This window comes from Loxodonta africana, chromosome 4, assembly GCF_030014295.1.
Source record: "Loxodonta africana isolate mLoxAfr1 chromosome 4, mLoxAfr1.hap2, whole genome shotgun sequence".
NCBI classification, from domain to species: Eukaryota; Metazoa; Chordata; class Mammalia; order Proboscidea; family Elephantidae; genus Loxodonta; species Loxodonta africana.
In genome coordinates this window covers 99,295,500-99,314,734 of record NC_087345.1, presented here as the reverse complement: position 1 = coordinate 99,314,734, position 19,235 = coordinate 99,295,500, and the positions used below count along the sequence as shown (strand labels likewise).

Genomic DNA, 19,235 nt, shown 5'->3' with positions numbered 1-19,235 from the left:
CATTTGGGAATGGGTTGTCTTTGTTATGTTAATAAGGCAGGATTAGCGTACCGATGTGTTTTGAGTCAATCTCTTTAGAGATAAAAAAGAGATTAAATAAGCAATACAGCAGAGACGAGATGTGGTACAGCAGAGATGTGATGGGCTAAAAAAGATGCCAAGATAAATGGAGATCTCCAAGGAATCGGGAAGGAGAAGCTGAAGAGACAAGGACCTTCAAACAAAGAAAGCCCTTTCCTAGAGCCGACGCCCTGAATTCAGACTTCCAGCTTCCTAAACTGTGAGAAGACAAATTTCCGTTTGTTGAAGCCATTCACTTGTGGTATTTCTGTCATAGCATCAGTAGATAACCAAGACACATGTCAAGGATATTTTCCCAATAAACCAACCCAAAGTTAGCTGTATCTACTAAGAAGGGACTAAATATCTCTCAACTTTTGTGCTATTCTGAACACATGTTAAGTCAAAAAAGTTTAAGATCACATATACTCACAGAACCCCATGGTCCTACTTGCCAGGAAGCACATTTACGGAGCTCACAGGGTATCACAGATTCAGGTTTGATATTTGGATTACAGAAGCCATCACTCAAGTGATCTTCATGCAGTTGACACCATACCTGCCGCTGCTTTGTTCCTTGTCCGCATGTTACCAGGCACTAGAAGAATGCAACGGATCATTATTTTAGTATTAATCAACACAAACGCCTTACAAAATGATACAATGATAATGAGCATATCAAAATACAGTTAAGAGGCCATTCCTAAGTACATTTTCCCTCATTCTTCCAGAAATATTCACCAGGTAAAATCAGCTACCCCAAAGTTCTGCTTCCCATCGACCAGGGCAACATCCATTTGCCTAGAAAAGAGGGTGCAGTAAAACTAAGAATAAGCATATATCTCTGGTTGCTGCGGACATTGGGACTTTCTTATGAAACTGATTACAGATTACACAGCAGTTAATGTCAGTGTTAGCCAGATACTGTAGTTTAAGTATAAACCATTTTCAATTTTTTACTGCCTTGACAATAAAATTATTTACATGATAATATAAATTTAAATATTTTTAAATTATATAAAGCCTACAGTATCACAAAGCCTTGCTACACAAATATTATAGCAGTGCTAAGCCTCATGTGTTTAATGTTACCTCACTCCACTCACTCGTAGCCCAACTGGGACAGGAAAATTCATTGCAATTCTCTATTGTCACTCGGGGAAGCTCTCGGCATTCTCTATCAGTAAGACGATTGCCAAAGTTATTTATACAGTAAGATTCTCGAGACCTTTCACCTCCTCCACAACTTCTGGAACACTAATTTAAAAGAAAGAGGAAAAAGTGGTAACATGAAAACAGCAAATGGAAAAAAATGCCACATTCTTAGCAAAAATATACTTTAGATAACATAACTATTTAATTAGAAAAAATGGGCAATTTTCCTAAACAATAATTTTAATTTTTACCTGGGACCATTCTGAATAATGCCACCTTGTTAAGACACAGACACCATGGCAGTGTTCTCGGGTAGGAGGCTTCAGTTGGTCACCACAGTAGTGGTCATCTACTGGAATAGTCTGCCCCTCATGAATGGAATACTTCATGCAGTGGACATCCAAGGACCTATATCCTTGGCCACAATGGGATGAACATTCACTTTTGCCAATGATGTGCCACCTAGAAAAATATAAAACATTAGAAGGTGTGTCAGTTAGCTCAAGTAACAGTAATGGACAAGCCACCTGCAAATATTTGCTACGTCATTGAATGAGAAATAAAAAGTTCTTAGAAATCATATAGCCCAAGCTTTTGTTCATTTTATAGATAAGAAAATGAGGCCCAGAGAAGTTGTCTACTCCAGTGGTATACAAACTTGACTTTTTTTTCCCCCCATCAGAAATCTCACTTTTTTCTCCAAATAAAATCTTACTTGCTCCCAGAATATACAAAAGTAGACACAGTCTGGTAGAATTGGAGATAGTGAGTCAGCATCATACCTATCTGCCTCACCCTAGCATTTGGTGGCAGCTTTGGAGTATGTCCAAGGAAACCCCAGCTTACCCAAAAACCTTTGAAAACAATTGCTTTAAATGAATATTACCCAAATACACAGAGGCAGATTTAGAACCGAGTATGTCTGACTCCCAATCAGGTAGTCTTTCTCTATACGACGCCTCCATTATACTTTGATTTATGATCAGAGAATGTCTGGGAATCCGACTACATCAATAAAGTATTTAAAAGTTGGTAAATCAGTTTTCATAAAATAAATCACACTTTCTCACTACTATATATAATCTAAATTTAGACATGTTTCCAGGGAAAATATTTTAGCCAAATTAACCCAGCTGCAGTCTAGCAACCAATCAGACAAGGAGAGGGCACCAGTATAACAAAGCATGGAGTTCAAGGAGTTCATTTCCACTCCCAATAGAATCTCAAGGATTTTATCACACTTCATTCCATTGCAATGCGGTGGATGTGACTTATAAGGCAGCTAGGCTTTCGCTGTATGTCCCAATGTCCCCAAACAACATTAATAAATACACAGAAATTCTCATTCTTGCTGAGTGAACGAGGTTCTGGAAGTCTCTGAATGACAAATGTCACTTACTGCAATGCAAAAAAATGAAATATGGGGTGTTGTCCTTATCTTCACTCCAAGACCAATCATAAAAAAATAAACAAATAAATGACAAGAAATTTAGGTTAAAAGTGGACACTTTCCTGCCATGATCTAGTATCATGTTCCTTAATGTTTAATGGACAAAAAAACTGATAAGCTATCAGGGATATCAACCTATTGATCTTACAATCCTTATACTTTAGAAATTCATCGGTTCGTGACTTCAGTGGGAATTACAGAATCATTCTAGAAAATGTATTGATTCAGATTGCGGTTTAAAACTATGAGTTTTCAGATTAGAGTTCACCTCTATTTATTTTACAGAAAGAATTTCTTCCATTTCCTACACAAAATGTTGAGGCATGAAGACAGGCACAGTGCAAGATGTTTTACATGGTATCTCACATACTGATTATAATATGATGACATTATACACGGGTTACATTGTGTACTACTTCTCTTTTACCTTAGTTCACAATCTGTATTGCACTTTTCAGTCACAAACAAAGGAAGAGGTAAGTGTTCACATCTTTGATCAGACACTACCATATGATCACTCTTACGTATGCAGGTGATTTTTCTTCTATGAAGACCTTGGCCAAAGTCAATTGAAAATTAAAAAGGAAAAGAAAAATTCATATAAGTAGATGTTCCATAATTATTTAATTCTGCTAGCAGCCTAAAGAATTCAGCTAAGCAAGCAAAAAAAAAAAAAAAAAAATTCCAACACAGCATACAAAACATACTAGCATATGAACCTAGTCAGGAATGACTTTCTATAAAGTTAAAAGTCTGAGTCGAACTCTGAAAGACTGAGGCATTTGCTTAGTGAAGAGGCGTAAGGAAGGTGGGACAAAAGTGGAGTAAAAGGAAATTCATTCTAGCTGGATGGAGTGGTTATTGGTGGATAAGAGAGTGGCCAGGGATGATGCTGATGCTATATTTTACTTGGTATTATTGTTCCTTATTATTTGTTTCTCCTTTCCCTGTAAGAGAATTATACATCCCTACCTGCTACAATGTTACAGTAACTTCCTGTTGGAGGAATATACTCCTTTGCCCATTGACATCAGCCTTTTTCATGTGACAGGCTTACATCAACTGACTAAAAGGGGATGCACCGAAACCAGTTCCAAAGAGAAGCTCTAAAAGCCATTACATGCTTCTACCACCTCCCCTTCCCTTGTCACTCTGCCACCAGAACAACATTGTTCTGATTGGGGATGAACTTTCCACCTGGAACCACGAATGAAAAAGCCAGGGATACAGATCCCAAGCTAGAGTAGAGGCACAGCCCATGAGGAGCCAAAACATGGTACGAATGAGAAGTAAAACTTTGTTGTTCTAAGCCATTGAGATTTGGCGGTTGTTTTGTAGCATGACCAAAGAAAAGCAAACTAAGAGACCCAGAGTAGTTTGAACTTTACATTTTCAGCAACAGGGAGACAGGAAAGAGCTGAAGCAGTCAGTTATATAATCCAATGTCTGTTTTATTGAAGTTCAACTTTGTACTTCCAGTTACCTAAACATGAACATACATGTTTACCTCTACTCCTTCCTAAATGCTTTTGGAAGTAACTGTAAGGAATTTTAAAAAAGGCATAAACCTAAAGAACAAAGAGAATAAGAAAGGAAACAGTACACAAAAAAAGAAAATTTGGAATATGAAAAGTAAATGAAGTAACTGCTAGACAGAGCCAAGGAAGCTGAAACATAAGCCTGTAGAGGAAGAAAGTAAATAAGAAACAAACCATTCATGCCATAGTATCCCAGAAAAGCCCAGGAATCGAAAACACCAGGTTCCTCTGAAGGGGTGAATGTGTGAGGGATAGACCTGAAAAAATGGAGAATTGGTTGAAAAGTATTTATGAAGAGCAGTTAGACCCCTACCTTCTAGTCAAGAGGAGCACTGTCCAATAAAAATAGAATGTGAGTCACATAGATAATTTTAAATTCACTAGTAGCCAGGTGAAAAAAGTAGAAAGATACAGGTGAAATTAATGTTAACATTTCTATTTAGCCTTAAATATCAATGATCATTTCAACATGACATCAATATAAAAATTATTAATGATATATTTTGCATTCTTTTTTAATATGAAGTCTTGAAAATTCAGTGTGTACTTCATACAGCTTATTTCAATGGACTAGGTACATGTGGCTAGTGGCTACCATATTGGACAGCACAGCACCGAAGTTCAATGTGAGAGCACATGACATAGCTGAGGAAAGCTGGGGAAGCATGACTGATAACTGGGTGATAAAATGAAAGTCTTCATAGTAAGTGATGAGACTCCCTTCCACTCAGCTCTCCAGCTCTCCCTAGCTCCAAGTCAGCTTATATTGTGCCCCTGTCCTTTCACTGCCCATCAGAAGATGGGAAGATTCCTTTCCTGAGGGACTGTTCAGCCCAAGAAAAAATATCAAATTACAATGACATTTGGGAAGTCCTTCCCAATGACATGTGAAAGGCCTACTTAATGCCTCAATTACTCTATAACGAAGCCCTTTGTTGACTTGCCTGCCCCAAACAGGACTTTCAATCAGCATTTTAGTGCTTGATAAATATGAGCAAACAGCAAAGGATCAGCAGACATTTTAGGAAAGCCTCTAACACAAAAAAGACCAATAAACAAAAACAAAATACAACTCAGATGAAACATATAATTTAGAGAGCAGAAGAAAACTTAAAGGCTATGAGTAATATCCTCACAGGCATATTAGGAGATACTGCATCTACGACATAAAAGCAAGATATAATGAAAAGGGACATTCAGAGGACAATGTAATAGAAGAAATTAGAATATGTGATTAGTCCAAGAGGCCAAACATCCAAATAATGTAAGTTTCAGAAAGATAGAACAGAAAATTTAATGTGAGGAAATTATCAAAGAAGTAATGCAATAAAACTTCTCAAAACAAAGAATCTATGTTTCCAAATTGGAATGGCATTCAGAGTACCTTGGAAAATAGATGGAAAAAAAAACCCAAAAAACTCACACTAGACATTTCAGGCCAGTAAATTAAAGAGAAGATCCAAAAAACTTCCAGAAAGAAAATGTCACATGCAAGCACAGGAAATCAGAATATTCTACAAGCCAGAAAACAAGCTTTCAAAATTCTAGTTTAGAATTTCATAGCAGCTACACTATCAGCCACATATGAGAATGTAATGCCATTTTCCAGATATGAAATATTTCAAAAAACTACCTTCCTTTCTGAGGAAAGCCCTGAAGCACGTGTTTCAGCCAGCGGAGGAGTAAATCATAAAGGGAAATTCATGGAGTTTAGAAAACAGAGTATAGAATGTAGAAGAAAGGCAGAGAGAATTCCTAGGATGATAATGAAGGGAAATCTCAAGATGAAACTGTGTAACAGGCCCAGACAGCAACATGAACAAATTGGAGTAAGAGAAGAGGACTATAGTAGCAATGTTTCCAAGAAAAAGTGAAATTGATAGATTAAATAATGTGCTTGAAAATATTAAAATATAGAGTTCTGACAAAAAATTTGAAGACAAAATCTTTAGATACCCAGAAAAACAAGTAAACAAAACTGAAGGAATTTAATTTTAGAGAAAACAAAAATTCTACATGAAAGGGAATATAATCATAGTATACTATATGGTGGAGCCCTGGTGATACAGTGGTTAAGAGTCCAGCTGTTAATCAAAAGGTTGGCAATTCGAATCCACCAGCTGCTCGTTGGAAATCTTATGGGGCAGTTCTACTCTGTCCTATAGGGTCACTATGAGTTGGAATCAACTTGATGGCAGCAGGTTTGGTTTTTGGTTTCATGGCAACAGAATTAATATAATAGTTCTCATTTCCCTGCACATGATTGTTTAAGAAACCTTTCCTGGCCATCTCACCCTGTCTTTTCCAAACTTCCACTTTGGTCTTATTATTCTTTACTTCTTTATTGTTTCTTCATTCACTCACTCATTTGCTTTCTATTCTCTTAGCTTCCCCTCCTTCTTCGGTATTACCACAGTTCATTTTTCCTACCTTAAGAGTTTTTCCCAGTCTTCCTTACATCATCTACTATAGTCTCCCTCCACTGAGAGAGTGCTAAAACAGTAACAGGAGCACCTGCTCCTACGTAACCATCCTGGGTGCTACCACTCCAACACATGGACCCAAGTCTGTGCCTTTTCCTGCACGGGACACCACAGTTCCTTTCGAACCCTGAGGTCAGCTACACTGTTCCACACATTCATCACGTGTGGTCTCTGCCTCTGGCCACCTACCTTCTCTCATAAGCTCATCTCCACAGGGTTCTGAGCTTCTCTGAGCACAGCTGATCTAATTCCCATACCTTTCCACTATTCCCCATGGAAACTCTTTTCCATTCTAAAGAAAATTCTGTATAACTTCAGCTTTAATCTCCTCACAAACTGATCCCTCAGCCTTTTCTGTGGTCTTCTCTGCACATACCTGTTGCACTTCCTATTTTAAATTAAGATAATCTACTCATGCCTCTGCTTCATTCACTGGGCTTCAAAACTCAAAGCAGAATTGGTATTTTTTAAATAATCTAAAACAAAGAAATCCCTCAGCAATGCTTACTGAGTTGGACATACATATGATGACACAATTAAGTATCTGATTACAGATTACATAAAACTTCAGTCTTTCCATTTCCTTTCTCTACCGTAAATCTCCTTGGTTTTCCATTTCCCACTACGCTCTTTCTAGTTGTTCATATCATCAGTACAAATATAATTCGTTGTGGTCAGGAAAGGAAATAAAAGAATGAAAGAATGTTTGATACCTCAACATAGAGTGTGTGGAGGGGAGTGGATAAGAGACAGTATTTCACTGGGAAACAGTACACAAGTTAGAGGAACGTCTGTGACTGTGAGGAGGAAATGAATGTGACAGGGAAGGAGCAGTAATGGAGAATGTTGAAAAGGACAGAGATAAATGAAGCTGGTAAGTATAAGAAACACAAAGGTAGAGTGGAGGGAAAAGTAAGGAGAAAAAGACAGGAAATGTTTGTATGCCTGTGTGTACGTGGACAGCAGAGAGGATTCCATAGGCAGCCAGACTCAAAATACCTAAAATTACACAAATTAAAATGCACAAACTTCTGTCTCTTTTATTCAATACCACTGTACCTTGACACATTTTGGTACAGTCTTGCCATGCTCCATATGGATCCCATGTAAAGAGTTCACTCCTCTCTTCCATAGGGATATTGAAGGAGTAATGTACATCTGGGTTGTATAAATTACCTACACACAAAACCTGAATAGAAATACAAAGGGGCATACAATTAATACACAAAAGACATATTTTGAAAGACATCAGTTTTATATCTAATAATAAATGCTAAACACTTCACCAACACAGTTTACGAATACGATTCAAGCTAAAACTTATCAATGGCTACTGAGTATTTACCTGCAAAACAAGTTCTTCTTCAAGTCGATCAGTACTGTTAATTCTCTCAATTGAGTTGTTTGAACCACTGTATTCAAAAATAGCTCCTTGTATGTTGATTTCTTTTTTTGACATACTTACGACAAAATTTCCATTCAAAAGAAAATTCCCTTGAGTGTCAGATAGTGCTGTAAGATAAAATATTACACTTGAAATCTAAAACCAGTCAAGAGTACAGAAAAATCCCTATGTAACTTTTTTAAATTCAAATCTTTTGAAATGAAATAATGTCAATGTATATTAATATGTAAGGAAATAAACTTTATTTTACTGTTATGTGGTATCTAAGGCATAAGAAGGGAAATTTCAGCATATCAGCCAAAGATACTAAAATAAATTCACACTATACTTTTCTATCTGGGAAGTTCATCTTCTTCCAGGAGACATGCAGCTTCAGGAGGGACATACAGAAAGTTGTAAAGCAGAAGTCATGGACCCAGAAATCTACCACCACCATCTGTTGCCATGGACTTGATTCCGACTCATGGCACCCACATGTATTAGCTAAATCGATCCTGGTCATCATTGTCAAGAAAAGAAAGAGCAGCTGTTTCATTCATACTTCCCTTTGAGAAAATCTGTACAGCTTTAAAACATGGTGGTCAATATTCTAAAAAGCTATTGCAATATACTGGTATCTACATAAATGTCTGGGTCTTTTTCACCGGGGCACACTCTGTCACTGTTGACACATATGCATATAACTGCCTTCCAGACTACTCGTCTCTATTTCCTTCTATTCAGGTCCCCTTCTTGTCCACTCTTTCCCATTGGCAGTTATTAATATGTTGCTGTTGTTGTGTGCCGTCGAGACGATTCCAACTCATAGTGAACCCATGTGACAGAGTAGAACTGCCCCATAGGGTTTCCGAGGCTGTAATTTCTACGAAGGCAGACTGCCACATCTTTCTCCTGTAGAGCCACTGGTAGGTCTGAGTCACGGACCTGTTGGTTAGCAGCTGAATGCTTAACCACTGTGTCACCAGGGCTCCTTTAGTTATTAATATATGTCTATAAAACATATATGTGTGTGTATATTCATTTGTGTCATATATATACACACATATATATATGAACCCTGGTGGTACAGTGGTTAAGAGCTTGACTGCTAACCAAAAAAGGTTGGCAGGGGGAAATCCACCAGCTGTTCCTTGGAAACCCTATGGGACAGTTCTGCTCTGTCCTATACAGGCACTATGAGTCAGAATCGACTCAACAACAGGTTTGATTTGATACACAAGGGTAAGTCGAAAAGTATTGCTACAAAATCATAAAAACTTTTGTTAAACAAAAATATTAAAATGTGAAGTTATTGTTTCTCAACATGCCCTCCATCTAGGTCTATACAATTTCAAAGGAGGTGTTTCCATCTCTAACCCTTCCCTAAAGAATTCTGCGCTCTTCAATTTACACCACATCAAAGCAGCAGTTTTGGCACCCTCAAAGGACCCAAACCGTGTTCCTCTGAAATGTTCTTTAAGTTTTGGGAACAAAAAGAAGTCTGAAGTGGTAAGATCAGGGCGGTAGGGTGAATGGGGTAAGGTTCCTTAGCAAAATTGTCACAGGACAGCCCTTGCCACCCTCAGAGAATGAGCAGGGGCACTGACGTGATGGAAAAAAAATTCCTCGGCACAACTTTCCTGGCATTTTTCTCAATAATCCAGTTTTCAATCTTCTTAAAACTTCATAATAAGTACCTGTGTCCTTCGAGAAAGTCTATCAAGATTAAATAAGTACCTTAGCCCTTCGAGAAAGTCTATCAAGATTAAATAAGTACCTGTGTCCTTCGAGAAAGTCTATCAACATTACCCCAGTCACCATAACCTTCTAAGCTGTCTTCCTTCCCTTGGCTTATCTTTGAGCTCTTCCTAAACTTCCTTAAAAGCTTGATTCACCTAAAAAACGTTTTTTTATGTGGGGCAACATTCCCATATACTTGTTGCAAATCGATGATTTCGGAAGGCGTCCACTTGAGTTTTGTTAAAAATGTCATTTTCGCCCTGACTTCAAAATTGTTTTTTTCCATGGCACAAAAAGTATGCTTTTTTTCAAAGGCACTCTAATGAGACTGACAATTATATTACTGAGAGAACTTGTCTGTAGCCATCTACTGATCACAGAGACATGGTTAAACACATCTTGTTTGGAATAACATGCATGTATGAACTGGAACCCTAGTGACAATACTTTTTGACTTACCCTTGTGTATATATTGAATAGCGCACATACTGCTGTTGAGTAGATTTTGACTCATGGCAACCCCATGTGTTTCAGAGTAGAACTGTACTCCATAAGGCTTTTACTAGCTGTGATCTTTCAGAAGTAGATTACCAGGCCTTTCTTCTGAGGTGCCTCTGAGTGGATCTGAACCACCAATCTTTTGGTTAGCAGCAGAGTTTTAACCATTTGTACCACCCAAGGACTCATATTATATACGATAATGTAGTTTTTATTCATAATTTGTTCCTTTTCAAATACAAAATTGCATGGTGCCCACAGTAGCACAGTACTGTGGTAGTAAAAAAAAAAAAAAAAAACTGGATTTGGTGTTAGAACAATGGGTTTAAATTCACTTTGTTCCAATTAACTACTACATAATCTTGGACAAGTCTCATGCTCAGTTTGTTAAAAGGAATAATAGAAATAATAAAAATTTCTACCTCACAGGCTTTACATCAGGATCAAATGTGAAAAATGTAAAGTGTATAAATTGTAAAGCACTGAGGTATTTAATTTTCAAGTGAATGAGGGTAATATTTTAAATTTCACACTTATAAAAACCTGATATTAATCAAATACTTTTTTATTTGCTCTGCTTACATCACACTTTTTCAGTGAGATGATGACATTTGTGAAAAACATTTGTTTGACATTCCAAGTAACCCCACACAAAGCACACAAGTTACATATAGCTAAACTTCGTAATAAATACTACACCCCTCCAAAAAAGGCAAATTTAAAAAAGCAAAATGAATTTAAGGTCCATCTCAAGAATACATCTGATGAGTTGAACACTAATGACTGAAGACTAGACGAGTTGTGATATGACATCAAGGACATCATACATGAAGAAAGCAAGAGGTCATTAAAAAGATAGGAAAGAGAGAAAAGACCAAAATCAATGTCAGAAAAGGACTCTGAAACTTGCTCTTGAACATAGGGTAGCTAAAGCAAAAGGAAGAAATGACGAAGTAAAAGAGATGAACAGATTTCAAAGGGTGGCTCAAGAAAACAAACTAAAGTATTATAACGACATGTGCAAAGACCTGGGGATAGAAAGCCAAAAGGGAAGAACACGCTTGGCATTTCTCAAGCTGAAAGAACTGAAGAGAAAATTCAAGCCTCGAGTTGCAATACTGAAGGATTCTACAAAGAAAGTATTAAATGACGGAAGAAACATCAAAAGAAGATGGAAGGAATATACAGAGTCACTGTACCAAAAAGAACTGGTTGACATTCAACCTTTTCAGGAGGCAGCATATGATCAGGAACCGATGGTACTGAAGGAAGAAGTCCAAGCTGCACTAAAGGCATTGGCAAATAACAAGGCTCCAGAAATTGACAGAATACCAATTGAGATGTTTCAACAAATGCATGCGGCGCTGGAAGTGCACACTTTACCTATGCCAAGAAATTTGGAAGATAGCTACCTGGCCAACTGACTGGAAGAGATCCATATTTATGCCTATTCCTAAGAAAGGTGATCCAACTGAATGTGGCGATTACTGAACAATATCATTAATATCACAGGCAAGTAAAATTTTGCTGAAGATCATTCAAAAGTGGCTGCAGCAGTATATCGACTGGGAACTTTCAGAAATTCAAGCTGGATTCAGAAGAGGGCATGGAACAAGGGATATCATTGCTGATGTCGGATGGATCTTGGCTGAAAGCAAAGAATACCAGAAAGATGTCTACCTGTGTTTTATTGATTATGCAAACTCATTCGACTATGTGGATCATAACAAGTTATGGATAACACTGGGAAGAATGGGAATTTTAGAACACTTAATTGTGCTCATGAGGAACTTGTACATGGATCAAGAGGCAGTCGTTCAAAAAGAACAAGAAGATGCTGCATGGTGTGTGGTTTAAAGTCAGGAAAGGTGTGTATCAGGGTTGTCTCCACATCATATTTATTCAATCCGTATGCTGAACAGATAATCCAAGAAGGTGGACTATATGAAGAAGAATGGGCATCAGGATTGAAGGAAGACTCGTTAAAACCTGTGTTATGCAGATGACACAACCTTGCTTGCTGAAAGTGAAGAGGACTCGAAGCACTTACTTAAAGATCAAAGACCACAGTCTTCCGTATGGATTATATCTCAACATAAAGAAAACAAAAATCTTCACAACTGGACCAATAAGCCACATCATGATAAACGGAGAAAAGATCGAAGTTGTTAAGGATTTCATTGTACTTGGATGAACAATCAGTGCCCATGGAAGCAGCAGTCAAGAAATCAAAAGACGCGTTACATGGGGCAAATCTGCTGCAAAAGACCTCTTTAAAGTGTTGAAAAGCAGAGATATCACCTTCAACACTAAGGTGCATCTGACCCAAGCCATGGTGTTTTCAATTGCTTCATAAAAATGTAAAAGCTGGACAGTGAATAAGGAAGACCGAAGGAGAATTGACGCCTTTGAATTGTGGTGTTGGCGAAGAATGTTGAATATACCACGGACTGCTGAAAGAACAAACAAATCTGTGTTGGAAGAAGTACCACCAGAATGCTCCTTAGAAGCAAGGATGGCGAGACTACGTCTCACATACTTTAGACAACAACAACAAAAAAGCAACGTTGAAAGGATTACTGCAAAGTAAATTTAGTGTTTCTATTTATGTGTGAACTATGTTGCGACTGTCATTACCCTGAATTTAATGAAGAAACAATACAATTGTATAATTACCTTATAAAATAGAAATTCCTGTATGTAAAATCTGCATATTATCAATTTGAGTGGATAGGCTTCTGCAGGGACTGTTGGTTACAGTCAAACAAAGGGAAATAAAATCTTACTGTGAAAAATCATGTAACTGAGTAACTGCTTTTACAGTTACCAAAGCAAAGTTCAAAAATATATTTCATGAATCCGCTCTAAAGATTTTATATGTTGTTTATTTTGCTCATGTCAAGTTAGACTTTCATATTTCCATTTGTAGTTCTCTTACAAAGTATACTGATACTTTATTGGTCAGTATTTCTAATTTTTAAATGTGAGCAGAACCAGTTGGCCATTCCAGGAAGATATAAATATCTACATTTTTAATTTATCTATAATATCGTAGCATATATGTACGTACATGGATGTAGGTACATTAATATTTTTAAAAAAGAGGAAGAATTGCAATTAAATGTAAATGGATAACAAATCAAAGCATTTGTATTTGATTTTAGACTGTCAAATGTAATTCCTGAGACACACTGTTTATTATAGATTCAAATTCCCAGTTATAAGCAAGCACTGATGAGCTGGGCCAATATTTCACATAGGCAAGTATTATTAGTGCTGTTAATGTTGTGAAGCAGGGACTTTCTCAACATCAATACTACATCACCACTTCATGCTGGTGGATGACAGATAAGTAGATATTAAAGTATTTCTTATAAAGTAGGAAAGGGCTTATAAAACATTATTTTATGGTTAATCCTTCTAATCTGAAAGTCAACATTTAATAATAAAAAGTAAAAACGAAGTCTATATTCTAGAAATAGCTAAAGGATAATATACTGTTGATTATATTAACATCTAAAAATATCAAACCGCACTCTTCTTTCTGCCTTTCTTTAATGTAAAAATTAAATACTTTGCTACATTTTAAACTCAGTTAAAGAAAACTTTCTAAGGAGTTTTAAACCCAATAGGCCTATCATTCATTTTAAATAAAAAGATAGAAGAGGATTTTGTTCTAAAAACACATGCAACCTTAACTGAATAGAATCTTTGCTTATCTAAAACATTCTTCTGGGAAAAACTGAAAACAATTTATGTTTCAGAATTTAGCTCAGCTGTTTTTTTTTTTTTTTTTTTTAAATACGCTATATTTTGTATAGCCCAACAAGAACATGCGTATACAGTCAGATAGCCTGAACTCAGTAGGAACTGAAATTGCATATTCACTCAAGGGGCTCTTCTTGACTTCCAAGAATTTACATCATCGGCAGACCTCCATGAAATTGCACATGAACCACATATTGGCTGCTGTTGATTAGAAATGTTTACCAAGGTAGTTGTCATCTTCTGGTTTTCCAGAATAGCTGTGCTGAAGAATGTCAATGTTTGTTGCTCCAGCGGGAATCTTTACTACAGTGTTATAACCTGCAATATAATTTTATACATGTTAAATTTCATAAAAAGCAGTTGGCGAAGAAGCTATTACCACTAAATGATTGAAAAATTTGAATAGCATGGTCAGACTTAATTTCATTTTATATTTTAAAAAATCATAGTGCTTATTCTTTTTGAGTCAATGCAGTTATATAAATTATTAAGGATTGAGAAAAAATGGTTGTTGTTTAAAAACATACTGTGATGGGAATTCTTGAGTACAACCTTTCCTAATTTTTCTTACTTATAAAATTCTTAACATAGAGTAGAAATGAATCTAGTATTTCAGCTCCTGAGATACTTAGTATATACACTAATTTTTTAATTTGACTAATACCCTTTACATTCCATGATTTCTAACGGGGAAAAAACACAGGATTACAAACTATTCACAAATTCGGTATAAAACAAAATAATTGGTCATGGCTCTGAATGTGTACCCAGAAACTCAGTAAACGGCAAAAGACTGAAAGTTAATGAGAAACATTTTTCTTAAGCTTTGATTTGTAGTATAAGCAGGAATCCCTATAGCTGCCCCCAAAGTTTACATTATTTTAAAGAACCTACTAACTTTTTTTTACTAACAAACTTGTCAGAGAAAAGCAGTTTACTCAAGATGAATGAATACAGCATTTATATTTTTTGAGACCAAATTTGGCAACACTGGCATTGCTCAAAGTGAGAAAACACTATACCCAACAATATTAAGAAAGGATCTTTTCCCAACACGAAAAACAATAGTGGTCCAAATACTTGCAGGTTTTAAGTCAATAATTAATTATGCTATAGCAATATTATTCTAAGTTTCTCATTTCCCTATTCTTTAGGATTTCCTCTTCTATTCAGTACATGAATAAAACACATTGTAATTTTTCTTGTACACTAATTTTGATAAATATGTAATGATCTTAAGAAGAGGAATTTTTAGAAGTTTAGATCGGCAGCCCTCATAAGAGATTATCTTGTGTGTTTTTAGAATAGCCTTTATTTATATCACTTCAAGGTCGTGCAATTTAAATATAAGGTGATAAATGGTATGACCTACACGCATACTATTGGTTTTAGGTTATCAATATATAATAATAATTTTAACTCCCCAATTTTTTCACTATAAAATATTCTCACTACTTCCACTGTTTATACCCTTGCTGTATCGTTTCAAGAAAGCAAGCCTAAGGCCTTGCAAAGGTAACAAGATGAAGGCTACCACCAGGGGGCAGAAGTGTAACAAATGCTATTCAAACCTTGCAAATGAATTTAACACCTTTTTCTATCTGCACATTGGTAAATCATAATGCAATTTTAGCAAGGTTAAATATTTGTTCCTAATTGGTATATGTGGTTTTTTTACAGAAAAAAAAAATTTTTTCAATGAATTCAGACCAGACTTTGATAAATGTGTGCCATTGGTCTTAGACTGAATGTGTGTGGCTCTCGTAAAACAATGAATCATAACCATTAGCAAAATAACAGGTCAAATCATCTAGTAACTAAGAATCATAAGCAACATCATGGTATGAAGTATACTATGTTCTTAATATAAAAAAATAAATTTTGTATTTTAAATTATACTGCTTTAAGTGAAGCAATTAATGCTAGCTTAAACAACTCTTCAAACACATGTGAACACAATTAAAAGCTGTGTAAGACTGTAAAAAAAAAAATACATTTTAGCTTTGCCAAAAAATTCTGCTTTAATTACCATGAAGATTTAAAAAAAAAAAAAAAAAGTTTACCCAGGAAATTTTAGAATGACAAATATCTGACGTGTTATTTTCTCAGAACAATTTTTTTGGGGGGGAGGGGGAAACCTATGGCCAAATATCCCTTATAACTGTGATCCAGTTGAGTCAATTGGAACTCACAGCAACCCTAAAGAACAGAGTAGAACTTCCCCAGAGGGTATCTAAGGCTGTAATCTTTATGGAAGCAGACTACCACACCTTTCTCTTGCTGAGCCACTGGTGGGTTTGAACAGCCAACCTTTCAGTTAGCAGCTGAGAGTTTAACCACTGTGCCACCAGGGCTCCTTGTGATCCAGATACTACCTAGACAATTTAATGATAATTCCCAATCAACATTTATGTTTATGGTTTCATCCTTCACTTTCAAGTAACATTTTAAATATATCATTAATAATAAGAAACACAAAGATAGGTCAGGTCACACAGAAAGTGTGGTTTAAATGATGAAAAAATAATTCCAAGCAAGTTTCCTGGAAAATTCATAAATATGTATATTTCAGATTACAGGAACATCAGTAAAAGCCCTTCATTAATTAGGAGAACTATTCACGCATCGTCAAATGGCACTCAATTCACTGTAAGCATCTAATAATTTTTAGGAATCTGATTCACCTTGGGCAGGTGAATCAATAATCCGTTGGAATATCTGATAGAAGATTTAATTTTTTTATATTTAGAAAACTTTCTTTTTAAAAAATATTTTAATTGTTATGAATATATATAATACAATGTTTGCTGAAATTTGGTCTCATAAAATGTGTGTACAGTTTAGTGACACCAATTATATTAATCATGTTGCACAAGGAAAACTTTAACAATCATTTTGGACTGAGAGTATAGGGTAGACAAAATGGTAACAAACCATTGCTATTATATGCTTCATTATTATATCCAATAAAAGGGAAAACTTGAAGGGCCTTCACAGCTTACCATAATGAGCACTATTGAAGACACCAGCCATGGTCCTGCAGGAAGAGTTATCTCCACCACACACTCCACATTTGTCTCTCCTGGCCTTGGAGTTTAACACGTGATCACAGCCAGCTTGCTTCAAAAACACAGTAATTATAACCAATATTATAAAACTGACCAATTGTAACGACAGTGCTTTAAAATTTACAAAGTTGTTTTCACAAATACTCTCAATTAACAGCAGTTTCCATTCTACGGGGTTTTTAAAAAAGAATGGTTATCTACTGTATTTCATTGTATATCAATATTTCCACACATCTGTTCACATGATCTAAAGAGTGGTGTTTTTCAAAGGGTCATACGCATACCTCTGGCATCAGAATCACATGGAGTGGCATTTAAAAAGGCAGAGTCTTAGGTTTTCCACCTGAAATTCCTTGGAGATGAAACCTAGTGCTCTGCATTATAACAAATGCTGACAGTGATTCCTATACCCACCATCCTCTGAAAACCACTCTTCAAAGCAGCTTAATTCAAAGGGACAAACAGTATGATTACCTAAGTAACAAATCAGAGTAATTAACCCCAAAAAGATGTCTCTCATGATTCATTTATTAACTCATGACTTCAAAACCCTAAGAATAAACTAAGTACTTTTGAAAGAAACAATCTATTGCTCCATAATTAATATCCAGCATAATTAGCAGTGCTTCTTGAAAGAAAGAACAAATGAATAAAAGTGAAAGAGAGCGACCAGTTCCAGTAGTTCAAAGAACAAGTGTAGCCCCTCAATGCACGAGGCAGCCTTTGTATAGGGTGCAATAACTCTTTCAATTCTTAAGAGTATTTCTCTAAATTTAATATGATCAGAAAAGTAAGGAAACTGAGTAAGTCTCATCAAATCTTTCATACACAAGGTAAATGATGTGAAATATTTGCCTTGTGTATAAAATGAAAAGGTCGTTTTCAACCAGATATTTTCCGGAAGTATTATGCATCTATACGTTCAGCTAATCTTTATCAGTTTTTTTATTTTCATGTGGCTATCTGCTGCCAATAACATATAAGTTTTATAGGCCATTAAGTAACATTTCTCTAGTTTTTAAGCTATTTCCAATGTACAACTTTTTTTTAATTCTTCATGAATATCTGAAGAGCTTTTTGGGTACAAGGCCTTTCTTACCTAGGTAACTGGTAAATATTTGATTATATGGAGAGGAAACTGATCTTATGGAGTTCCAAATTAACCAAAGAAAAGAACTCAAAAGATTACACTTATGTTTTTTAGACTGCACTCACTATCCTAGTTCTCAAACTCACCATCCATTTTTAACATTGCCAGCAGCAATGTTTGCACCGTATAACTCTGGGTCTCATCAGCTCTCACCTATAATCCTGCCAAATGACTCACCTACGTCCAATCTCCTAACCTAGTACATTCGGAAAGTTCTAGCATGCAAATCAAATCACATCTCTTGCTCAACTTCAAACCCTTTTATGGATCTCTGAGAACTCCAGCAAAAACAGCGCGTGTCTTAGTATGCAACAACCCTCAGCTAGTCCTTACCTACAACCCTTTTCCTTTACTTCCTCTCCTTTCTAAAACTAGTTATCCTCAATACTTAGCTCAAGTCTCACGCCCTCCATGAAGCATTCTCCAAATCCTTTACCTATCTATCCATAAAATATGACGCTCCTTCCTCAACACCCCCACGCCACCTTGCAGAAAAACCCAGAGCACTGAATTCTAATTTTTTATATGCCTATCTCGCCTATGATTCTATAGCGTCTTGGAAGTAGGGGCGCTCTTCCATGCTTTTATCCTTGGTAACTACATAGTATGCGGCATCTTGCAGGTACTCAATAAATGTTTGCTGAATGTATATAAGAAGGAAGGGAGAGAGACAGAGATGGAGAAAGGGAGGGAGGAAGGAAGGATATAAGTACTTTAAAAACAGGTAAAAAAGTTACCACACCAGGTCACATCTGAAGTAGCAAAAATAAAAATCTACAATCTGTGTTTTCTATTATTTCTATTCTTTTAGAAAGCTGACCGCTCTTGATTCTGAGTATCAGAACCACCACAAAAAAAAATCATCAGCTGATATTAATGCTTTGTGAGTCACTCTTGATGACAGATGGTTTCCTGCCATGCTTCTAGTGATAGCATGATAC

General features: G+C 36.1%; 1 protein-coding gene across 1 annotated transcript in view; it reads right to left on the bottom strand.

Moving 5' to 3' along the window:
* The window catches only part of ADAMTS20 (ADAM metallopeptidase with thrombospondin type 1 motif 20), a 215,455-nt gene that overhangs the window by 103,949 nt on the left and 92,271 nt on the right, over positions 1 to 19,235 (bottom strand). Inside the window, exons 15-22 of the mRNA XM_064284366.1 lie at positions 17,079 to 17,196; positions 14,299 to 14,394; positions 8,032 to 8,198; positions 7,746 to 7,875; positions 3,093 to 3,219; positions 1,467 to 1,677; positions 1,153 to 1,317; positions 494 to 658 (exon numbers count right to left, since the gene is read on the bottom strand). Coding sequence (XP_064140436.1) covers positions 494 to 658; positions 1,153 to 1,317; positions 1,467 to 1,677; positions 3,093 to 3,219; positions 7,746 to 7,875; positions 8,032 to 8,198; positions 14,299 to 14,394; positions 17,079 to 17,196 — 1,179 coding nt within the window. The remainder of the gene's footprint in view (positions 1 to 493; positions 659 to 1,152; positions 1,318 to 1,466; positions 1,678 to 3,092; positions 3,220 to 7,745; positions 7,876 to 8,031; positions 8,199 to 14,298; positions 14,395 to 17,078; positions 17,197 to 19,235) is intronic.